At 51.9% G+C, this 22,694-nt stretch overlaps 1 protein-coding gene across 3 annotated transcripts in view; it reads left to right on the forward strand.

The window, feature by feature from the left end:
* Nucleotides 1-22,694, forward strand: part of SRRM1 (serine and arginine repetitive matrix 1) — an 836,097-nt gene that overhangs the window by 244,117 nt on the left and 569,286 nt on the right. For 2 of the 3 annotated variants that reach the window (XM_078681268.1, XM_078681270.1), the window contains 2 exons: nucleotides 133-407; nucleotides 2,050-2,130. In XM_078681268.1, the coding sequence (XP_078537394.1) occupies nucleotides 133-407; nucleotides 2,050-2,130 (356 nt within the window). The remainder of the gene's footprint in view (nucleotides 1-132; nucleotides 408-2,049; nucleotides 2,131-22,694) is intronic. The other variant, XM_078681269.1, reaches the window with a different exon arrangement.

Raw genomic sequence — 22,694 nt, forward strand, 5'->3', positions numbered from 1 at the left:
TGCTGCTTTGTATCTTGCAATAGATATTTGGGCATAGTTGACTGAATAATTTCTAAAAATATTTAAAAAAGATATCTTTCACAATTGCAGCTCTCTCCAGGGTACCACTAACCTTTTGCAACTGTTTTACAGAAGACGCCATTCATCAGCATCTTTATCTGGCAGCAGTTCGTCTTCCTCTTCCTCACGTTCAAAGACTCCGCCTCCTCCAAAGAAACCACCAAAGCTAATTTCATCAAGTCCTCCTCGTAAGCCCCGCAGGTCTCCTTCTGGCAGCCCTCCTAGAAGGCGGCACAGGCCATCTCCACCTCCTAGCCCCCCTCAAAAAGGACGCAGATCTCCCTCGCCTCAGCAATCCAGTCGTCAAAGGAAAGGCCGCGGCTCGGTGTCTCCAGGTAGATTCTCAGGTGAACCTGGTTATTAATTGTTAAAGTGCTTTCTTCAAAACAGAGCTATCACCATAAACCTAAGCTATTTCTAGGTTACCCTCCTTAAGGTATCATCTAATAGTTGTGCTGCTTAAATTGCACCCAAATGGTGTGTTCAAGATGCCTTATTGGATTAAACTTTCAGTGAAAGATGTTTCTTGCGTAGTTACAAGTGACTGGTTTCATTAATATATTGGTTGCAAAGGGCAAGGTTAAGCAAGAGATAAATAACATCACTAACTAGCCCTTAAAAACATTACAATCGATGTCTGGCCTTTTCAGTCTGTACTGCTGTTCGTGGTAAATGGGTGAGGGGACATCTTGAAAGTATAGCACTAACATGATTACTTGGCTTTGGCTCTTAGTTTTAGTGTGTTATGTTTGATAGTAACTGCCTTCAAAAGTTCCAATCCAAGGGTTTAGTGGATGGTAACATAATTAGCTTCAGCCTCAAGTGCCTCTGGTCATTGCTCATTACGGTAAGGGATATTTTAAATGTAACCAGAGAAGACGGATTTGTTACTTTATCTGGTGTATACAAATCAACATGGTGATTGTGTTCTTTGAGTCTTTTGTGCTATGTAATTTATGGCCCAGCTTCTTGTCCTTTGCAATTTGACACCTTTCCCTTTGAAGGGAGAGCTGAAGCTTTTACTTTAAGTGTGCAGTGTCTGCATGTTTACCATAACCTATGAAGCACCATACAAACTCATGGGACATACCTAGTTGCTTTTGCCTGCGTACAAACTCGGATGTAAAGATCTTCCACAAGAGCCAACTATAGAGAACAGATTTCTTCCTTTAGCCACTTCCTTTATGTACTACAGAAATATTTTCTACAAATTTTTCTCAGTTCGAACAACGAAATGATGGAATGCTTGATTTAATCTCAGCTTCTGGCAATCCATCATTTTTTGCCTACTATGCTACTCCAGACTGCCCTGGTCCTGCTTACATAGGAACAGTCATGCCCCAATTGCTAGACCATGTCTGCTCCAGTTGGTAACTCAAGCAACCTCAGACCGGTTTCAGCCTACTTGGGCCTCAACCTTGAGTTATAGTATGATTTCTAGGTCACTGTGATCCGGAACTCGCATCTGAACATACCTGTTGCGCAAAAGTGTAACAAGCACCAAAGTGATAAAAGGAATGGTTGAATTAATCTCCGCCACTGACAGTTGCTCAGGGTTGAATCCCAGTCATCAATATTCAAAAACTATGACTATATGGACAGGGGCCTGGTATTTGTGTATCCGTTTTGGTCCATCTCCAACAAGAATCATCCAGCAGGAACTGCAAGAGAAGGCCCCCTTCAGATGGGAACAAAAGTTGTCCTGGCAGTTTGAACTGGACTCTTCCTAATGCATCGGGACCAATATGTTTCCAGACAAGGGTTTGCTACTTTAAGAATTTAAATAGTATTGGGTCCCATTATTGTATCTGATTTACGATATTTGTCTAGAGGATTTGAATCTCTTGAAGATCCATTTCTGGAGATCCAATCTAGCTAATAAATCAATTGTTCTTACTCTGAAAGGTGCTAATAAAATGCACATAGCCTTTGGTGACACAAATTGAGACTTTGTTATTGATGATTGAAATGTTTGTGCTTTCTTCTCAGGACCAAAACACAAAATCCAAGAAAAAAGGTCTTCACCACCCCAAGCTCCAAAACCTAAAAGAGTGGAATTGTCAGAATCTGGTATGATTGTTTGTCTTATGCTAACCATCTAAGTATAATACTTGATACATTTACTGCTTTACATTGTTACATTTCCCCGATTCTTTTTTTTCTTCCCTGTTGCATGCATTAATTTAAAAATAATATATTAGTTAAGACTATTCCAAGCCTCTCATTTCTATCTCTGCTGCTGTGCACCACGATATTTTCAGATATAAGGTTTTTAGAACCCTTTAGTTGTTAATCCTCTTGTGTTCATTAAGTATGTAAGTCATCTAAATATGTGTCAAATAGAAATAAAAAACATAATGTTTATGGCACACAAAAAAGTAGTAGTAGAACTGTGAAGAACATTGTGGTAACAGCTTCCCTTGTTGTTCCTCTAGCATTATATGGCCAGCTGTTTTTACTTTAATAGATTAACATGCTTGAATCATTCCCAGTCGTCAAAGTGTGAGTCCCACGGTATTATATCACAGCAATTATAGAAGTAGCATAAGGTAAGATGGCACTAGGCAATGAATTCAATGTGACTGCACCCTCTAGAACCTTCCCTACAGAGGCTAGTTCCCTCAGATTTTCTACCACACATTGTGTGAAGGGAGTCTCCATCAACTCTACTCCGTTATTTCTTCTGGTTTCTAGAAACTTCTAGCAGGTTAGATATATATTACTTTCTGTATCCCATGGGACTTTCTAAACATGTCAGACCGTTCAAAAAAGGGATTATTCAGGTCATGTAACACCTGTGGTAAAAAGAGAATTTACATTGATGATCCTCATAAGAAGACTGTAAGATATGTCGCCCTTTTTCACAGAAACCCTCAAGGACAGAGAGGGAGGTCTTTTATTGTGGTTGCAGAGGCTTAAATCTAAAGACCATCTGTAAGAAACTGGCTCTATATGTACTACACCAAAATGAGGTATAGTGTGTGTAGAGTCTAAGTGTCCCCAGAGGTAGGCAGAGGTTAAAGTTAGATAGAACCTTACTCTCTAATAGTAGTAGCTTGGTCGGACAGTAAGGTAGTATCAGAGGACAGTGTTAAGCATTTGATGTACACGTTGTCAGCAAATTAATTCACACACTCAAGAACTGACCTCTAGGCCACTTGTGTTTGGTTCTAAAAATAAACAGTATATTTTTATACAATCAAGCCTGGTGTACAGGTAAGCATTACATACTTTTCAGTAATAAGTTACTGGATATAGAACAGTTTGAAAATGCAACAGAAATTGTACTTTGGTTGATTTGCAGGGGAGCAGTAGTATGCAACACTTAGCAAATATAGTAAATTGAAATGAATAGGCTTTTTCAGTAAATTGCAGGTAAGTTACTTTTACTTTACTTTTCTAACACAGATAGTATGCCTAGATTCAGCACTGGGACATTTCCTAGAAACAGGTAAGTAATTGTTTTAGTTATTCGCATGATTTTTAAAGAATATTTTCAGTTTTCAAAACTCCACACTTAGAAACTTTTTGAAGCAGTATATTGAAATGAATTGGCTTCTACAATAAATTGCAGGTAAGTTACTTTTCATGTTACTTTTCTAACTCCGTGCTGGATACCTAAATTCATCACTGGGACATTTCCTAGAAACAGGTAAGTGTGAGAAAGTGCCATCTTTCTTGCATGGGTATGCCCCCACTTTTTGCTGAACTGCTGATGTGCTTTTGACTGAGTGTGCCCTGGGCTCCTGCCAACCAGGTACCCAGGGCCTGTGTCCCTTCCCTAAAACTGTGTTGAACCTAAAACTCAATTGGCATCTCTGGCCACCTGTCAGCCCCTAGTAAATGGTACCCTGGGCATGGTGACCAGAGAAGACCCCTAAGGGCAGCAGCACTCATTGTGCCATCCCTTAAGGGGCCATGTACCCTGACACCCACATACTGCCTTTGCAGGCTGAGTGTCTTGGTGCAGAACAAACCACAGAGTCGACATGGCACACATCCCTGTGTGCCATGCCCACAAGCTCACTGCCCTGGCATCCATCAGTCACCCCTCTGGCTGGGTGCCCTATGCCAGTGGTGTGGGCACAGGTGCATGAGCCCTGTGCCCCTACAGTACTCTGGGCCATTCATGGGCACTGTAAGTGCAGTGCTGCCATTATGAGTATATGGTGCTGGGAGGTCGCCATTACGAACTCCACTGCACCATGATGGCCTCACTGAAGACTGAGAAGTTTGGTATCAAACTTCTCTGCACATTAAAACCACACTGTGAGAAAGAGCCATCTTTCTTGCCAGTGTGAGATTCAATGTAAAATGAACCAGAGGGCATCTTAGAGATGCCCCCTGAAATCTAACCTACAATCCACGTCTGGATTAGAAGGCTTCCTAGGCTGCCCCACAGCAGACATGTTGCTGGACCCCTCTGTGGATAGCCCCCCGCTCTCCTGGGCCTGCAACAATGCACATCCTGGGTGAGGTGCTAGGTCTCCTCCCCCAGGATGGCAGGGGGAATCTTCAAATGCCTGCCGCCTCTGTGAGCTTCTCCAGACCATTTGTTGTACCCAGCAACTGTCCCCCACCGGTACTGACCCCCACTCTGGCGGTAAACCCTACGTCAGGAAGGGGGGGGGGGGTGCCAGCCTGTGCCAACCCCACCCTTCAGGTGGGAGAGGTGAGGTGAAGCACGACCCCGGGCTCCGGCCATCTTGAAGATGGGGAGCTCTGCCCAATCACAGCTAGGCTCCTGCCCCCCCTTCCACAGGAGAGGAGCAGACTAGGGGGTGTACCCACCCCAGGACAGGGACCTATTGGTCCTTGCCCTACCTGTAACTGAGTGATCCAAGACCACAAGGACGTCCCCCCGGCGACTGGCACCCGAAGTCCAGCGCCCAAAGACCCTCCTCGACGAACGAGACGAAGCCTGCAGCCTCAGAACCAGGGACCCCACCAACCACGACCAGCCACGGGTAAGATTCCCGACACCCAAAGACACCCCTGCACCCGGCGGCCCCCTGTGCCCTCCTTTGGGGCACCTACCTCTTCTCCAAGATCGCAACTTACCTCTCGAAGTGGAGGTGGCACCTAAAGAATCTCCGTCCCAGAGTATGCAGCCTTTGTTCCCTTTTTAGGTCTCGTGACCTATCAATGCGCATGCGCATTGAGCGGAGCGAGAGATAAAGGGGCTTAAACAGAGCTTACCGAGATACGCGAATCCAAGCAGTGCCCGTGAAAAGCTCGCTCAATGCGCATGTGCATTGACATACAAAGCGCGTGCACATCAAAGCCAGCCATCTGCCGCCAGCAGCTTCACTTGAAAGGTATCCTCCGCTCCGCCCCCTGCTGCATCAAAGGCTTTCGGCCATGTCGCATTTCTCCTCCCCCCCCTCCCCACAGCAAGCAGCAATGCCCGGTGTGTTCGCTGCTCTTTTTGTTCCAACTCCGCTATCCGCATACGCTCACTATGAAAGTAAAACCAGCGCGCTCCCACTGCCCTGCTCTTCATTTAATTAGGGTCATTTTTACCCATCTGCCCACCGAGCGCGCAACTGTCTTAACCGAATGTCTCTCCTCAGCATCAACGGACAAGAGCTGTTTTCCGAGGGTGGGCACCGCTCACAGGATGTTAACAGATGTGTTTCATCACTGTAGTACAGCAGTGATTGTTGCAGGGAATAGTTGCAGTGCTGCTGAAGCGGGTAGGACGCTGGTTTATTCGAGGTCATGCTGGCTGTGGTTGGTATTTTCAGCAGTCGCCATAACTCGTTTCCTTTGCCTCGGCTTCAAATGTTAATTGCCTGCTCCAAGCCTGCCCTCTTTTCATACAATGCAGCCTGTTTACTTTCACCGGGTGTTCGGTGTCGGTGTTGGGTTGCCTTTAGCCCCTCCCCATGCCGTTCAAGTTGTACATTTTCCTCTCCCCTCCTGTTTCCCATGTTTCTCTCTACTCCAAGCATGCCCCACATTTCACTTTTCCCATCACCTGGTCGTGTTGCCTTTAGCCCCTCCCTCCCCGCCTCATGCCGTTCAATTTGTAAATTACTCGCTCCCCTTGTGTTGTCCATGTTTTTTTCTGTGGCTTGTTTTCTTTCTAACTCTCATATCCTGGCCGTTTTTGTAAGTATTGCTGAGTTTGAAGCCAGCCTGGAGTTGACCGTGCTTCTTCTTAGCTTTCTCTGCTTGCCGCTAACTAGGTCGACATTATTATTATCGGAGCACGGCAGGGGGGAAGTTGAAATGTTGGTTTGTCGTCCTATCTGTCTAAGACATTATTCTGAATGTTGACTGGAGTTCTCCGGAAGCGTGTACTATGTTGCGCAACATGACTTGCTCTCCAGGCTCCCCTGTGCCTTACCAGAACGGAAAGCTGGACAGTTTACTGCGCTCTGTGTATGCTGATTTCAAACAGTGACTTGTGCATAGCGATTAGCATTTTTTTCAGCACTGAAATCATAGAGGAGGGAAGTGAAATAACATTTTCTGCTAGAAACGTAATTTGACCAGTTGTACGTGGTTTCTGTTGGATACATTTAGAGCATTTCTGGACATTGTACTATCGAAAAAAAACAAGGGGTCCAATTACTCGGCCTCACTTACTTCTCCTCCCCCCTAATTACATCCCTACTGTCTTTCACGGCCTCTAGGCCGTGCTCTGCCGAGAGCTTCACTTCAAAGGGCAAAGGGATCCGCTCCCCCCCACCCCCCCCCCCCCTCCCCTCCCCTGCTCACACCTTGTTAATGTTTGAATCATTTTGGCCTCTAGACTTTTCTGGTAGAATATTGTCAGCCTCGGACAAACTCAGTGGGGCGCAAAATATGGGTTTGTGTAGCAAGAGCTGAAGATGGCTCCTCAATGTCAGCACTTTCTATAGTTGATCACACTCCATTCGTATTGATCAGAAGCAGTCACGTATTTTTTAGAGCAGCCTAGTTTTTGACTCCCAACACTACAACCCAGGTCTCAATGGATGTCTTTGAAATGAGCACACAACCCCTGGCTCCTGGGCACTACATCAACGAGCGTCTGACGAGTCCGCTTCTCACCTCTGAACCCATTGTGAAACATCGTTTGTGTGAACCATTGATGGATGCAGAAACTGAGAATCTTTATTATAATCAGCTTGTTTAATGCACACTTACAATTTCTTATTTCAACATTGAGACGGAGAAAGTGCGTTTTTTTCTTGACACTTTAAAATTATGATCAACTGAAAAAATAAGTAATCGATAACGATGTTGGAGCTTTATTGGGGGCACGGGATGGGTCGCCAAAAAGTTACATAGAATGAGAAGGTAAAAATTGATGTCCAGAGTGCTTGTAAAATAATTCACATACATATTGAAGAACAGAGCCCACAGTTTCCGGTTTTACATGTTGTATGTGCACCACACACAGTGCAGTTGTTCCTTGCGTTGCATTTTACTCAATGCTCTGTTGTTTGCTTTTTTCAGTGTGTGTTACTGAGTGCATGCTCAGCTCTAGTAAGGCAAAAACCTCGTAATCAAAATGGCATCTAAACATTTATGTTAAAGACCTATTTCCTGCAGTCAAGAATAATATTTTATGCTTGTATCATTAATCTCTACCGCCCTCACTCTACCACTCTACCGCCCTCACTCTACCGCCCTCACTCCACCACTCTACTGCCCTCACGTCCTCACTCTACCACTGTACCGCACTCATGCCCTCACTCTACCGTCCTCACTCTGCCCCCTCACTCTGCCCCCTCACTCTACTGGCCACACACAACCACCCTCACTCTACCGCCCTCACTCTACCGCCCTCACTCTACCGCCCTCCCTCTACCGCCCTCCCTCTACCGCCCTCCCTCTACCGCCCTCCCTCTACCGCCCTCCCTCTACCGCCCTCCCTCTACCGCCCTCCCTCTACCGCCCTCCCTCTACCGCCCTCCCTCTACCGCCCTCCCTCTACCGCCCTCCCTCTACCGCCCTCCCTCTACCGCCCTCCCTCTACCGCCCTCCCTCTACCGCCCTCCCTCTACCGCCCTCCCTCTACCGCCCTCACTCGACCATCCTACTGTCCTCACGCCCTCACTCTACCGCCCTCACTCGACCACTCTACTGCCCTCACGTCCTCACTCTACCGCCCTCACTCGACCATCCTACTGTCCTCACGCCCTCACTCTACCGCCCTCACTCGACCACTCTACTGCCCTCACGTCCTCACTCTACCACTGTACCGCACTCATGCCCTCACTCTACCGCCCTCACTCTGCCCCCTCACTCTGCCCCCTCACTCTACTGGCCACACTCTACCGCCCTCACTCTACCGCCCTCACTCTACCGCCCTCACTCTACCGCCCTCACTCTACCGCCCTCACTCTACCGCCCTAGCGCCCTCACTCTAGCGCCCTCACTCTACCACTCTAGCGCCCTCACTCTACCACTCTAGCGCCCTCACTCTACCACTCTAGCGCCCTCACTCTACCACTCTAGCGCCCTCACTCTACCACTCTAGCGCCCTCACTCTACCACTCTAGCGCCCTCACTCTACCACTCTAGCGCCCTCACTCTACCACTCTAGCGCCCTCACTCTACCACTCTAGCGCCCTCACTCTACCACTCTAGCGCCCTCACTCTACCACTCTAGCGCCCTCACTCTACCGCCCTCACTCCCTCACTCTACCGCCCTCACTCCCTCACTCTACCGCCCTCACTCCCTCACTCTACCGCCCTCACTCCCTCACTCTACCGCCCTCACTCCCTCACTCTACCGCCCTCACTCCCTCACTCTACCGCCCTCACTCCCTCACTCTACCGCCCTCACTCCCTCACTCTACCGCCCTCACTCCCTCACTCTACCGCCCTCACTCCCTCAACCGCCCTCACTCGACCACTCTACCGCCCTCACTCTACCGCCCTCACTCTACCACTCCAACGCCCTCACTCTACCACTCCAACGCCCTCACTCTACCACAATACTGCCCTCACTCTACCACCCTCACTCTACCGCCCTCATGCCTTTACTCTACCGCCCTCACTCTACCACAATACTGCCCTCACTCTACCACTCTATCGCCCTCACTCTACCACTCTATCGCCCTCACGCACTCTATCGCCATCACTCACTCTATCGCCCTCACTCACTCTACCGCCCTCCCTCTACCACTCTCCCTCTACCGCCCTCCCTCTACCGCCCTCACTCTACCGCCCTCACTCTACCGCCCTCACTCTACCGCCCTCACTCTACCGCCCTCACTCGACCATCCTACTGTCCTCACGCCCTCACTCTACCGCCCTCACTCGACCACTCTACTGCCCTCACGTCCTCACTCTACCGCCCTCACTCGACCATCCTACTGTCCTCACGCCCTCACTCTACCGCCCTCACTCGACCACTCTACTGCCCTCACGTCCTCACTCTACCACTGTACCGCACTCATGCCCTCACTCTACCGCCCTCACTCTGCCCCCTCACTCTGCCCCCTCACTCTACTGGCCACACACAACCGCCCTCACTCTACCACTCTACCACTCTACCGCCCTCACTCTACCGCCCTCACTCTACCGCCCTCACTCTACCGCCCTCACTCTACCGCCCTCACTCTACCGCCCTAGCGCCCTCACTCTACCGCCCTCACTCTACCACTCTAGCGCCCTCACTCTACCACTCTAGCGCCCTCACTCTACCACTCTAGCGCCCTCACTCTACCACTCTAGCGCCCTCACTCTACCACTCTAGCGCCCTCACTCTACCACTCTAGCGCCCTCACTCTACCACTCTAGCGCCCTCACTCTACCACTCTAGCGCCCTCACTCTACCACTCTAGCGCCCTCACTCTACCACTCTAGCGCCCTCACTCTACCACTCTAGCGCCCTCACTCTACCACTCTAGCGCCCTCACTCTACCACTCTAGCGCCCTCACTCTACCACTCTAGCGCCCTCACTCTACCACTCTAGCGCCCTCACTCTACCACTCTAGCGCCCTCACTCCCTCACTCTACCGCCCTCACTCCCTCACTCTACCGCCCTCACTCCCTCACTCTACCGCCCTCACTCCCTCACTCTACCGCCCTCACTCCCTCACTCTACCGCCCTCGCTCGACCACTCTACCGCCCTCGCTCGACCACTCTACCGCCCTCGCTCGACCACTCTACCGCCCTCACTCGACCACTCTACCGCCCTCACTCGACCACTCTACCGCCCTCACTCGACCACTCTACCGCCCTCACTCGACCACTCTACCGCCCTCACTCTACCGCCCTCACTCTACCACTCCAACGCCCTCACTCTACCACTCCAACGCCCTCACTCTACCACAATACTGCCCTCACTCTACCACCCTCACTCTACCGCCCTCATGCCTTTACTCTACCGCCCTCACTCTACCACAATACTGCCCTCACTCTACCACAATACTGCCCTCACTCTACCACTCTAGCGCCCTCACTCTACCACTCTAGCGCCCTCACTCTACCACTCTAGCGCCCTCACTCTACCACTCTAGCGCCCTCACTCTACCACTCTAGCGCCCTCACTCTACCACTCTAGCGCCCTCACTCTACCACTCTAGCGCCCTCACTCTACCACTCTAGCGCCCTCACTCTACCACTCTAGCGCCCTCACTCTACCACTCTAGCGCCCTCACTCTACCACTCTAGCGCCCTCACTCTACCACTCTAGCGCCCTCACTCTACCACTCTAGCGCCCTCACTCTACCGCCCTCACTCCCTCACTCTACCGCCCTCACTCCCTCACTCTACCGCCCTCACTCCCTCACTCTACCGCCCTCACTCCCTCACTCTACCGCCCTCACTCCCTCACTCTACCGCCCTCACTCCCTCACTCTACCGCCCTCACTCCCTCACTCTACCGCCCTCACTCCCTCACTCTACCGCCCTCACTCCCTCACTCTACCGCCCTCACTCCCTCACTCTACTGCCCTTACTCCCTCACTCTACCGCCCTCACTCCCTCACTCTACCGCCCTCACTCCCTCACTCTACCGCCCTCACTCCCTCACTCTACCGCCCTCACTCCCTCACTCTACCGCCCTCACTCGACCACTCTACCGCCCTCACTCGACCACTCTACCGCCCTCACTCTACCGCCCTCACTCTACCACTCCAACGCCCTCACTCTACCACTCCAACGCCCTCACTCTACCACAATACTGCCCTCACTCTACCACCCTCACTCTACCGCCCTCATGCCTTTACTCTACCGCCCTCACTCTACCACAATACTGCCCTCACTCTACCACAATACTGCCCTCACTCTACCACTCTATCGCCCTCACGCACTCTATCGCCATCACTCACTCTATCGCCCTCACTCACTCACTCTACCGCCCTCACTCGACCACCCTCACTCTACCGCCCTCATGCCTTTACTCTACCGCCCTCACTCTACCACAATACTGCCCTCACTCTACCACAATACTGCCCTCACTCTACCACTCTAGCGCCCTCACTCTACCACTCTAGCGCCCTCACTCTACCACTCTAGCGCCCTCACTCTACCACTCTAGCGCCCTCACTCTACCACTCTAGCGCCCTCACTCTACCACTCTAGCGCCCTCACTCTACCACTCTAGCGCCCTCACTCTACCACTCTAGCGCCCTCACTCTACCACTCTAGCGCCCTCACTCTACCACTCTAGCGCCCTCACTCTACCACTCTAGCGCCCTCACTCTACCACTCTAGCGCCCTCACTCTACCGCCCTCACTCCCTCACTCTACCGCCCTCACTCCCTCACTCTACCGCCCTCACTCCCTCACTCTACCGCCCTCACTCCCTCACTCTACCGCCCTCACTCCCTCACTCTACCGCCCTCACTCCCTCACTCTACCGCCCTCACTCCCTCACTCTACTGCCCTTACTCCCTCACTCTACCGCCCTCACTCCCTCACTCTACCGCCCTCACTCCCTCACTCTACCGCCCTCACTCCCTCACTCTACCGCCCTCACTCCCTCACTCTACCGCCCTCACTCGACCACTCTACCGCCCTCACTCGACCACTCTACCGCCCTCACTCTACCGCCCTCACTCTACCACTCCAACGCCCCCACTCTACCACTCCAACGCCCTCACTCTACCACAATACTGCCCTCACTCTACCACCCTCACTCTACCGCCCTCATGCCTTTACTCTACCGCCCTCACTCTACCACAATACTGCCCTCACTCTACCACAATACTGCCCTCACTCTACCACTCTATCGCCCTCACGCACTCTATCGCCATCACTCACTCTATCGCCCTCACTCACTCTATCGCCCTCACTTTATCTATCTATCGCCCTCCCTGTATCTATCTATCGCCCTCCCTGTTCTCTTTTGCTCTGCTGATCTGCTGCCCTCTTCCATGCCGCCTCCTTCAACTCCCTGTTCTCTTCTCCTGTGCTAATCTGCTGCTCTTTTTTTTTTTTTGTTAAACAATTTTTATTGCAGGGTTATGTACAATATTCAGTGCCACGTTTAGTATCTTACAATACAGAGTCGCCATTCGCTTATCGCATACCAGATGTTTCGTACACAGCCTTTCAGCCCACATCCCGGAGGCAGGGCGGCATAAATCTGTAATACATTGCATTCTTGACCGGGCTGTTCGCTGTTGTCAATATGTAAGGTCCTCCGCCCACTGCTTTTAACTTTTTGTGTTCCGCGTCACACTGCTGTTCTAGAAGGACGTACATGTTCCACTGCGGGATCCCCTTTGAGCTGAACACCCCCCCCCATCCCCCCGGTGTCTGCGTCTGTACTCTGTGCAAGCATGTGTGCCTATACTGTGGGACTTCGGAGCTTTCGTGTTTTATTGTGTGCGTGTGTCCTGCGGAAGTGCTGGGGACGCGAGCTCCGCTGCTGGGGCTGCGAGCTCCGCTGCTGGGGCTGCCATGTCCTCCATCTCCTCCTCCCCCTCCTCTTATTATTATTATTATTATTATTATTATTATTATTATTTATTTTTTTATAGAGCGCGTAGTCACCATGAGGTATCCCAGCGCTAACAGACCCTATCTCCTAAGTTCAGTGAGACAGGGGAGAAACGAAGGGGGAAGGGGGAAGGGGGCAGACGATCAGGGTTAATGGGCGAGCATGATTCATTGGGGAAAGAGGTGAGTCTTGAGCCGCTTCCTGAAGCGAAGGTATTGTAGTTCAAGTCGCAGGTCGCGGGGGAGTGAGTTCCAGAGACGTGCAGTATGGACTGAAAAACGTCTTCCTCCTGAGCGGGCTTTCTTGAATCTGGGGATAGTGATGAAGTTTTCCGTGTCCGAGCGGAGGGGTCTTGTGGATTTATAGGGTATGATGAGTTTCCTGAGAACAAGGGGGCCTTGATTTTGTAGCAGTTTGTGGGCTAGGCACAGGGCCTTGAATTTGACCCGCTCCCTTATCGGAAGCCAGTGGAGGAGTTTTAGGGCAGGTTTAGCCGAGGCTCTGGCAGGGGTATTTGTGAGAATCCGAGCCGCAGTGTTCTGGATTCTCTGAAGCTTGTTGAGCGTCGCTTCGGGGGCGCCCAGGTAGATCACATTGCTGTAATCAAGCCTCGAGAGTATTAGGCCTTGAATTAGCAATTTTTGGGAGTTGGAGGGCAAGAGGGGCAGGACTTTCCTCAGCGATTTCAGGAGCCCGAAGCAGGTCCCGGCTACTTTCTTTGCCTGTACAGTGAACGAGAGGTCTGTGTCGAGCCACACACCAAGGCTTTTTACTTCTTCTTTTGGGTCAGGGGGGGGGCCCAGACAGGCTGGCCAGATGTTCGGGGAGAGTGTGAGTCCTTTCGGGCCAAGGAGCAGAACCTCAGTTTTTGTCCCATTTAATTTTAAGGCTGAGCTGTTCATCCAGCAGTGGACTTGCGTAAGGCAGTTAAATAAATCTGCTGATTGTTGTCTGGGGTGAGATAGTGACACCACTAGTTGTGTGTCGTCAGCATAGCGGACGACGCTCACTCCGAACGGGGTGATGACCTCCTCCAATGTGGACATGTAGATATTAAATAATGTGGGGCTCAGGGAGGAGCCCTGAGGCACACCACATTGGAGGGGAATTTCGGAGGAGCGGGCGTTCTTCTCCCAGATCTGATAGTTCCGTTGAGCCAGAAAGGATGAGAGCCAGGATAGGGCCAAGCCTTCCACACCAACTCTCTTGAGTCTTTTAATGAGAAGTTGGTGGTTGACGGTATCAAAGGCCGCGCTTAGGTCGAGGAGGATCACTGCCACTGATCCTCCTCCGTCCAATAGTGCTCTGGCCTCCTCTACCGCTGCCAGGAGGGCGATGTCAATGCCCTGCCCTGGGCGAAAGCCCGTCTGGTAAATTTTTAGCTTGTTGTTGACCTCCAGGAACTGGGAGAGTTTTTATTAACCAGTTTTTCAGCAATCTTGCTGATTCCTGGGAGTAGGGAGATGGGCCTGTAATTAGCTAAATTTTCAGGGTCGAGGGAAGGTTTCTTTAATAGAGCTTTCACGACTGCCGTCTTCCAGCTCGGGGGTACGACTCCCTGTTGGAATGAGGCGTTGATCAGATGAGTCAGGGGGGGAATAATCGTGGGAGCTACCTCCTTGAGGATCCGAAGTGGGGCGGGGTCCCTGGGGGATCCGCTTTTTATGGATTTTAACGTGTTTCCTACTTCTTCGATCGTAACTTGACCCCAAGAGGAGAGACAACTGGGTGTTAGGGAGTGCGGGAGATCGTTTTCCTCGCACGGATTCGCGGTGGGAATTGAATCAAGAATATTTTGAATTTTTCCATGAAAGAAATTGGCCAGTTGTTGGCATTTTTCCTGATCGGCTTTGGGGTCTGTGGGGTGTCTCGGTCCAGGTTCTGGGGTTTTCAGAAGTTCTTTTAGGATGGCGTAGGATTCCTTACTTGAGCATACCGCTTTCTCTATTCTTTCCTGGAAGAAAGCACTTTTAGTTTTTCGAATCGTAGTTTTATACATTGAGAGAGAAATAGAATAAGCATCTTTGTTTGTTTCCGATTGGTTTTTTCTCCAAGAGCGTTCCGTTCTCTTGCACTCTTGGCGCAGAGCTTTAAGCTCTGGAGTGTACCATGAAGCGGACGATACTCTTTTGGGATGTTTAAAGGAGGCAGTTTTAGGGAGGAGTGTATCAAGAGAAGAGGTGATCCACTCATTGAACTGCTTATCGGCCGTGGCAGGATCAGTGGATAGCTCAGGGATGGAGTCTGCAAGGGCAGTGGCCCATTCCCCAGGTATGAGTTTCTTCCACCGTCTATCGGTGACCTGAATTTTAGTAGTTTGAGGGGTCATGGTGGGTGTTTCCCAGGAGATAGGGACCAGAGAATGGTCCGTCCATGGAAGGGTCAAGGGTGGCCTGGTGGTGATGGTTGCCACATTAGTAAGGATGGGATCCAGTAGGTGTCCCTTCTCATGGGTAGGCTCATTGTTGACCAGTCGGATATTGAGTGACAATAGGTCTTGAAGGAGGTCGGAGGCTATCCGGTCAGTAGGGTCCATGAAATGAAGGTTCAGGTCGCCTAGAATAAGAAAGTTGGAGGCAGAAGATGCTAATTGTGAAGCAGATTCGGTAACGGCATTGAGGAAGTTCCCAGGGGCACCTGGGGGGCGGTAGATCAATAGCCCTGACAGGGAGTGAGCTGGGGAGGTTTGGATGGAGAATTGACAGCTTTCGCAATCCTCGATATGGGCGTTGGAAGTTCTACAGGTGAGTTGTTCCCTGAAGATTATGGCTACCCCCCTCCGCTCGGGTCTGTGTAATGCTTGACAGAGGTACCCTGGGGGAAGGGCCGTGACGATGTCCGAGTCGGAACTGTCTGATAGCCACGTTTCCGTTAAAAACAGCAGATCGAAATCATGATCTTGGATTAACAGGTTTGTTTCGAGCGCATGTTTGGGAAGGGAGCGGCAGTTGAGAAGTCCCATCTTCAGTCCGGGTTTTGCTGAGCCCAAGGGAGTCGGATTGCAGCGCATACAATTAGAGAAGGGTTTACCTTCAGTGTGCGTGTGGTAGCAGGCCAGGATTTTCTTAGGTTGAAGTGCGCGGAGCATGTCTCCAGTATACACCACGCGGTCATGAGGGACATCCGACAGAGTCTCTGGGCCTGGGTCCGTCTGGGCCCGGACGGGCCCAGACGGGCTTGCCTTTGGCGCGCTGACGGCGCGCCCGCTGCGCCCGTCCGCTGCGCTGCCTGAACTGACACATAATTTATGGAAGGAGAATGAGCGTTGGAGGGGTGGGCGTGTCCGTGGCTCCTCGCGGCCGGTGATGGCGGCGTGCGAGTGGAATCCTGTCCTGACAGTGTTGAAATCGACTGTCTAGGGGGATATGAGGTCAGTGCTGGGGGGGGAGTGCGCAACGCGATTAAAATACAAAGTTATCACAGTTTTTAAAATCAATGTCACAGATTTAGCAAGGTTTCACTCCCGGCTTTCCGCCTCAGGAGACTCAGGTCTAATGCGGCTCTATCATTCAGGGCGCGCTTTTATCTGCTTGGTGAGGGGTGGGCGTGGCCACGAGAGGTGGGCGTGTCCGTGGCTCCTCGCGGCCGGTGATGGCGGCGTGCGAGTGGAATCCTGTCCTGACAGTGTTGAAATCGACTGTCTAGGGGGATATGAGGTCAGTGCTGGGGGGGGGAGTGCGCAACGCGATTAAAATACAAAGTTATCACAGTTTTTAAAATCAATGTCACAGATTTAGCAAGGTTTCACTCCCGGCTTTCCGCCTCAGGAGACTCCGGTCTAATGCGGCTCTATCATTCAGGGTGCGCTTTTATCTGCTTGGTGAGGGGTGGGCGTGGCCACGAGAGGTGGGCGTGTCCGTGGCTCCTCGCGGCCGGTGATGGCGGCGTGCGAGTGGAATCCTGTCCTGACAGTGTTGAAATCGACTGTCTAGGGGGATATGAGGTCAGTGCTGGGGGGGGGGGGAGTGCGCAACGCGATTAAAATACAAAGTTATCACAGTTTTTAAAATCAATGTCACAGACTTAGCAAGGTTTCACTCCCGGCTTTCCGCCTCAGGAGACTCAGGTCTAATGCGGCTCCATCATTCAGGGCGCGCTTTTATCTGCTTGGTGAGGGGTGGGCGTGGCCACGAGAGGTGGGCGTGTCCGTGGCTCCTCGCGGCGGGTGATGGCGGCGTGCGAGTGGAATCCTGTCCTGACAGTGTTGAAATCGACTGTCTAGGGGGATATGAGGTCAGTGCTGGGGGGGGAGTGCGCAACGCGATTAAAATACAAAGTTATCACAGTTTTTAAAATCAATGTCACAGATTTAGCAAGGTTTCACTCCCGGCTTTCCGCCTCAGGAGACTCAGGTCTAATGCGGCTCTATCATTCAGGGCGCGCTTTTATCTGCTTGGTGAGGGGTGGGCGTGGCCACGAGAGGTGGGCGTGTCCGTGGCTCCTCGCGGCCGGTGATGGCGGCGTGCGAGTGGAATCCTGTCCTGACAGTGTTGAAATCGACTGTCTAGGGGGATATGAGGTCAGTGCTGGGGGGGGGAGTGCGCAACGCGATTAAAATACAAAGTTATCACAGTTTTTAAAATCAATGTCACAGATTTAGCAAGGTTTCACTCCCGGCTTTCCGCCTCAGGAGACTCCGGTCTAATGCGGCTCTATCATTCAGGGCGCGCTTTTATCTGCTTGGTGAGGGGTGGGCGTGGCCACGAGAGGTGGGCGTGTCCGTGGCTCCTCGCGGCCGGTGATGGCGGCGTGCGAGTGGAATCCTGTCCTGACAGTGTTGAAATCGACTGTCTAGGGGGATATGAGGTCAGTGCTGGGGGGGGGGGAGTGCGCAACGCGATTAAAATACAAAGTTATCACAGTTTTTAAAATCAATGTCACAGATTTAGCAAGGTTTCACTCCCGGCTTTCCGCCTCAGGAGACTCAGGTCTAATGCGGCTCCATCATTCAGGGCGCGCTTTTATCTGCTTGGTGAGGGGTGGGCGTGGCCACGAGAGGTGGGCGTGTCCGTGGCTCCTCGCGGCCGGTGATGGCGGCGTGCGAGTGGAATCCTGTCCTGACAGTGTTGAAATCGACTGTCTAGGGGGATATGAGGTCAGTGCTGGGGGGGGAGTGCGCAACGCGATTAAAATACAAAGTTATCACAGTTTTTAAAATCAATGTCACAGATTTAGCAAGGTTTCACTCCCGGCTTTCCGCCTCAGGAGACTCAGGTCCATTCCATTGCGCTATCCCTTAATTCCTGCACTAGTATTTCCCAAGCCATTGCTGCTTCCTGCGCCTTCTCGTCTGAGCTACGGCGGGCCAGTTGGTATCTTATCGTGCTCTCCGCCGTCGCCCATTTTAAGAATTCATTCAGCCATCTCCTATGTGTCGGCCCCACCTTCGACTTCCACCCCTTGGTCAGCTCTCTTTGCTATGAGTAAGCCCATGTCTATGAATTTACTTGATAGTTTGTTCTTGCGCGTATGAGGGAACCAATGCAAAATGGTGACCGTGCTGTCATACTGTAGACCCCTTTCCGTTACTGCATTCAAGGTCTCCCCTATTTCCCTCCAATACTCTTGTAGACAGGGGCAACTCCTTAGCATGTGTACTAGGCCCGCTCCTATTTGGTTACATCTGGGGCATGCTGCGTCTTCCACATGAAAGTATGTTGTTATTTTACTCGGGGTGAGATAAGCTCTGTGGAGGATATAGAGTTGTATCAGCTGGAAACGCGCGTTCCTGGTGCTCTTTCTGGCTCTCCGCACCAGCTGGGACCATGTCGTGTCCGGGATTTCTAATTGCAGGTCCGCCTCCCACTTATTCTTAAGTGGCGTAAGTGGTAGTAGGGTTTCCGTGAGCATTCTGCGATAGAGGCATGTAACTGCTTTAAACGTTCCTGCCGCCATCATCGTGTATTGTCACGCTAGTGTCGTCGCTGGCTCTATCAGGCCCCCCCCCCCCCCAGTGCGCTTGTATGGCTCTCACCACCGCCGCGTGCAGTAAGTAGTCGCCCCTCGGAAGGTCGTACCGCTCCTGCAAAGCCTGGTATGGGGATAATACCCCGTCCTCGTAGAGGTCCCCTATCATCTGCAGCCCTGCCTCTTCCCAGAGACGTAGTCTCGACCAGTCCCCGCCATGCGGGAGTGCCGTCACCATGCCCAGTGGGATTTCGGGTGCATACGGGTGATCGGGCCCAGCTCGCTTTTGCGAGCGGTTCCAGCACAACCTAAGGGTCCGTTCCTCTTGGGATAGCCCTCGTAGCAGTAATTTTTGTTGCAGGGTGATATACGCCAGGACATGGCGGGGGGGTGCCAGTCTCCCTCTCCTGTTCCGGGCCACGGTACACTCTCGCTACTTCCTGTGTAAAGAATTGCAATTGAGCTGCCAAGTAGTAGAGCTCAAAATCTGGGACAGCTAGGCCCCCCTCATCCTTAGGGCGGGTTAGCGTCGCCAGTGCAATCCTGCGTCTGCCCGTTCCCCATAAAAAGGACACCAACATCGATCGCAATTGTTTGAATAGCGCTCCGGGTATCCACACGGGGAGGGTCCGGAAGAAATATAGGAGTCGCGGCAGGGCTTCCATTTTTAGAAGTGCAACCCGGCCCGCCGTCGAAAGGGGTAGGGTGGCCCAGAAGGACATACAACCCCGCAGTGCGCGGATGCAGCGACCTACGTTACTGTCCAGGAGGTCCGCCGGTTCATGGTATATGTGCACCCCCAGGTAACTCAGGCAGTGGGGTTCCCATCGGAGGTTTGGGCGGAGTGTAGGGCATTCCTCCCCCCTCTGTAGAGGAAAGAGACAGGTTTTTGTCCAGTTGACCCGCAGTCCCGATATATCGCCAAAGCGCTCCAGTAGTCTCTCGGCGCCCACTACAGCTTCTTCCGTATTGTCTAAAAAGAGGAGGAGGTCGTCCGCATATAAGGAGATGTAATGGAGTGCCCCTCTGAAGACTAGCCCGTTGTAATATTCGCCCCTTCTAGCCATAGCTGCAAGAGGTTCCACCGCAAGCGCAAACAGCAGGGGGGAAAGTGCACACCCCCTGTCTGGTTCCCCGAGTCACCTCGTATCGGTCCGATACCAATGATCCGACCCTCACTCTGGCTTTCGCTGAAGAGTAGAGCACCTTCGTCCACTGTATGTATCCCTCTCCCAGGCCAAACCCTTGCATCACTCTGTACAGGTAGTCCCATTCCAGGCAGTCGAAGGCCTTTTCTATGTCGACCGTCAATACTAGGGGGGCTCTCACATCTGGCGGGGGAGTATCCACTAGCCTGAGTAGTCTACGGATGTTGTGTGTAGTGTTTCTTGTGGGTATAAAACCTGATTGGTCTTTATGGACCAGATCTTGCATATGGGTTAACAGTCTGGTGGCCAGCACCGTGCTTAATATTTTGTAGTCAGTCGTTAACATGGATAACGGCCTATAGGATGCCGGGTCTGTGCTCTCTCTTCGTGGTTTCAATAAAGGGATCATTATGGCTTCGCGCATTGATCGGGGGAGTCTGCCCTCTTCCTTGGCTTCATTATAGATCACTTGAAGTCTCGGGGCTAGTTGATCTAGGTATCTCCCGTAGAATTCAATGGGCAGCCCATCCATCCCCGGTGTTTTGTTGCGCGCCATTCGCTTTACTGCTCCCCTTATTTCGGCCAAGTCAATTGGGCCTCCCAGGGTGTCAGCTTGTTCTTGCTCTAGGTGCGGGAGCTGCAAGTCGCTCAGAAAAGCGTCCATCGCCTCAGTGTAGTTCCCTAGCTCAGTTCTATATAACCTCTCGTAATATGACCGGAAACAGTCCAGTATTTCGGATTGTGTAGTATGGGTGTGGCCTCCATTCCCCTGTAATGCCAGGATCGGGTGGCTACTCCTATTGGGGTTTGCCAGCCAGGCCAAGAGTGTTCCAGTTTTGTCCCCTTCAGCAAGAGTCTTCGTTAAGTATGTCTTATATTCGAAGCTACGAAGGCGCTCCACTTCTACTGCCACTGCCTCCCGCGCCTCACTCACTGTCTCCTGTAATTCAGGGTGGTTAGGTCGGTCTAGTTCTACTTCCTTCAGTGTGCGCTCAGCCTTTTCTAGGTCTTCCACCAATGATTTGCGTACTCCCGCAAATTTCCCTATGCTGTGTCCTCTCACTACTATTTTAAATGCATCCCACTCTATAGCTCTGGATGAGGTGGTACCCTCGTTCTCCTCAAAATATTGGGTGATCCAATCTCCCAGCTCTGCGCGGAAGGGCGGGTCATCCAACGTGTCTGGCCGCAGACGCCATGTTGGGATTTTCGGTGGCTCAGCCATCCAATCCAGCGTCAGGAGTAGCGGATTATGGTCGGATAATGTGCGTGCTAAGTATTCAGTCCGGGCCACCGCAGCGAGTACCGTCGGAGAGCAAAGGAAGGTATCAAGGCGTACGTGTAGGTCATGTAAGCTAGAGTAGAAAGAGTAATCCCGCTCTGTTGGGTGTTGTGCGCGCCAGCTGTCCGTTATGTCCCATTTTCCCTGCCATTCTGTTCTGCACTTCGCCAACCGGTGTACTGGGGAAGCGCGCAGCGGTGGGTGTGATCTATCTAGTGTGGGATCTTCTATGGAGTTAAAGTCCCCCCCCCATCAGTACAGGACCTGTAAAGTAGCTGGCAAGTACCCTTGAAAGCCTCGCAAAATATGTTGCTTGATCAACATTCGGCGCGTAGATGCTACTGAGCACTATGTGTCGGCCTCTAAGTAGTCCCTCGATTGCTACATATCTCCCATCCGGGTCTTCTGTGTGCCTAGTCACCTGGAGGGGGATACCCGCTCTTACCCAAATTAATACTCTCCTAGCAAATGCAGAGTACGTAGTATAGAATAGATGTCCCCTCCACCTACGCTGTAGCGCTATTCCTTCCTTCTTGGTCAAATGGGTCTCTTGTAGAAATGCTATATGCACTCCTCTGCGAACTAAGTACGAGTGGATTTTGTGTCTCCTCGCCATTGTATTCAAGCCCCGCGCATTCCAGGACACACATTTTAATGAACCTACATAAGCCATTGTCCCATTGGATGTGAAGTAGATCTCCAGTAATTTGCATCCGGACCACAGACTTGACCCCGTCCCCACCCATCTCCAGCAGACCCCCACCCCCCCCTCCCCGAACTGTTCCTAGAGTCACCGCAACCTCTCCAGGCCTCCCTCCCCCAGAACAGGACCTAACCGCAGAAGAGTCGCTCCCATCCAAACAATTGAGCAACGTGCTCACAGATTCTCTAATTCGTAGTCAATACTACGCGGGCCTTATGGGCCCCGGGGTGCGTCCGCTAGCCTCTGGAACCCTCAAATGCTGTCCCCATACCCCCGCCCCGCAATATGCATCATGACTCACAACATGTCAGTCTTACAGCGGCCTGCTCCAGAGCCCTTAGTAGTTGCACTAATCGTCTGCATCCCCCCCCCGGTACCTTGTCGAGGGTTCAGCTCTCGATGATTTACCCCGAGGTCTGTGGTGTGACCTTCGGGCCCCTGGCTCTGCCCAACTCCGACAGTTCAGTGTCCGAGCCCGTTCCCTGGCCCTCCGAGCCCGATTCCCTCTCAGAATGGGGCAGTGCTGAACCTGAGACTTCTTTTACCGCCTGCAGCGCTGCTCTACGTTCGTCTGCTGTTTGGAAGTTCGTCGGCCTTTTGGAGCCCTGTCCACGCCCTCGGTGTCGCCTTGATCGCCTGATTGATTGTTCCTGGCGCTCCTCCTCAGCCATGAACTGAGCCCCGTCCGTACTTGCTT

The sequence above is a fragment of the Lissotriton helveticus genome, chromosome 3_1, assembly GCF_964261635.1.
Source record: "Lissotriton helveticus chromosome 3_1, aLisHel1.1, whole genome shotgun sequence".
NCBI lineage: Eukaryota > Metazoa > Chordata > Amphibia > Caudata > Salamandridae > Lissotriton > Lissotriton helveticus.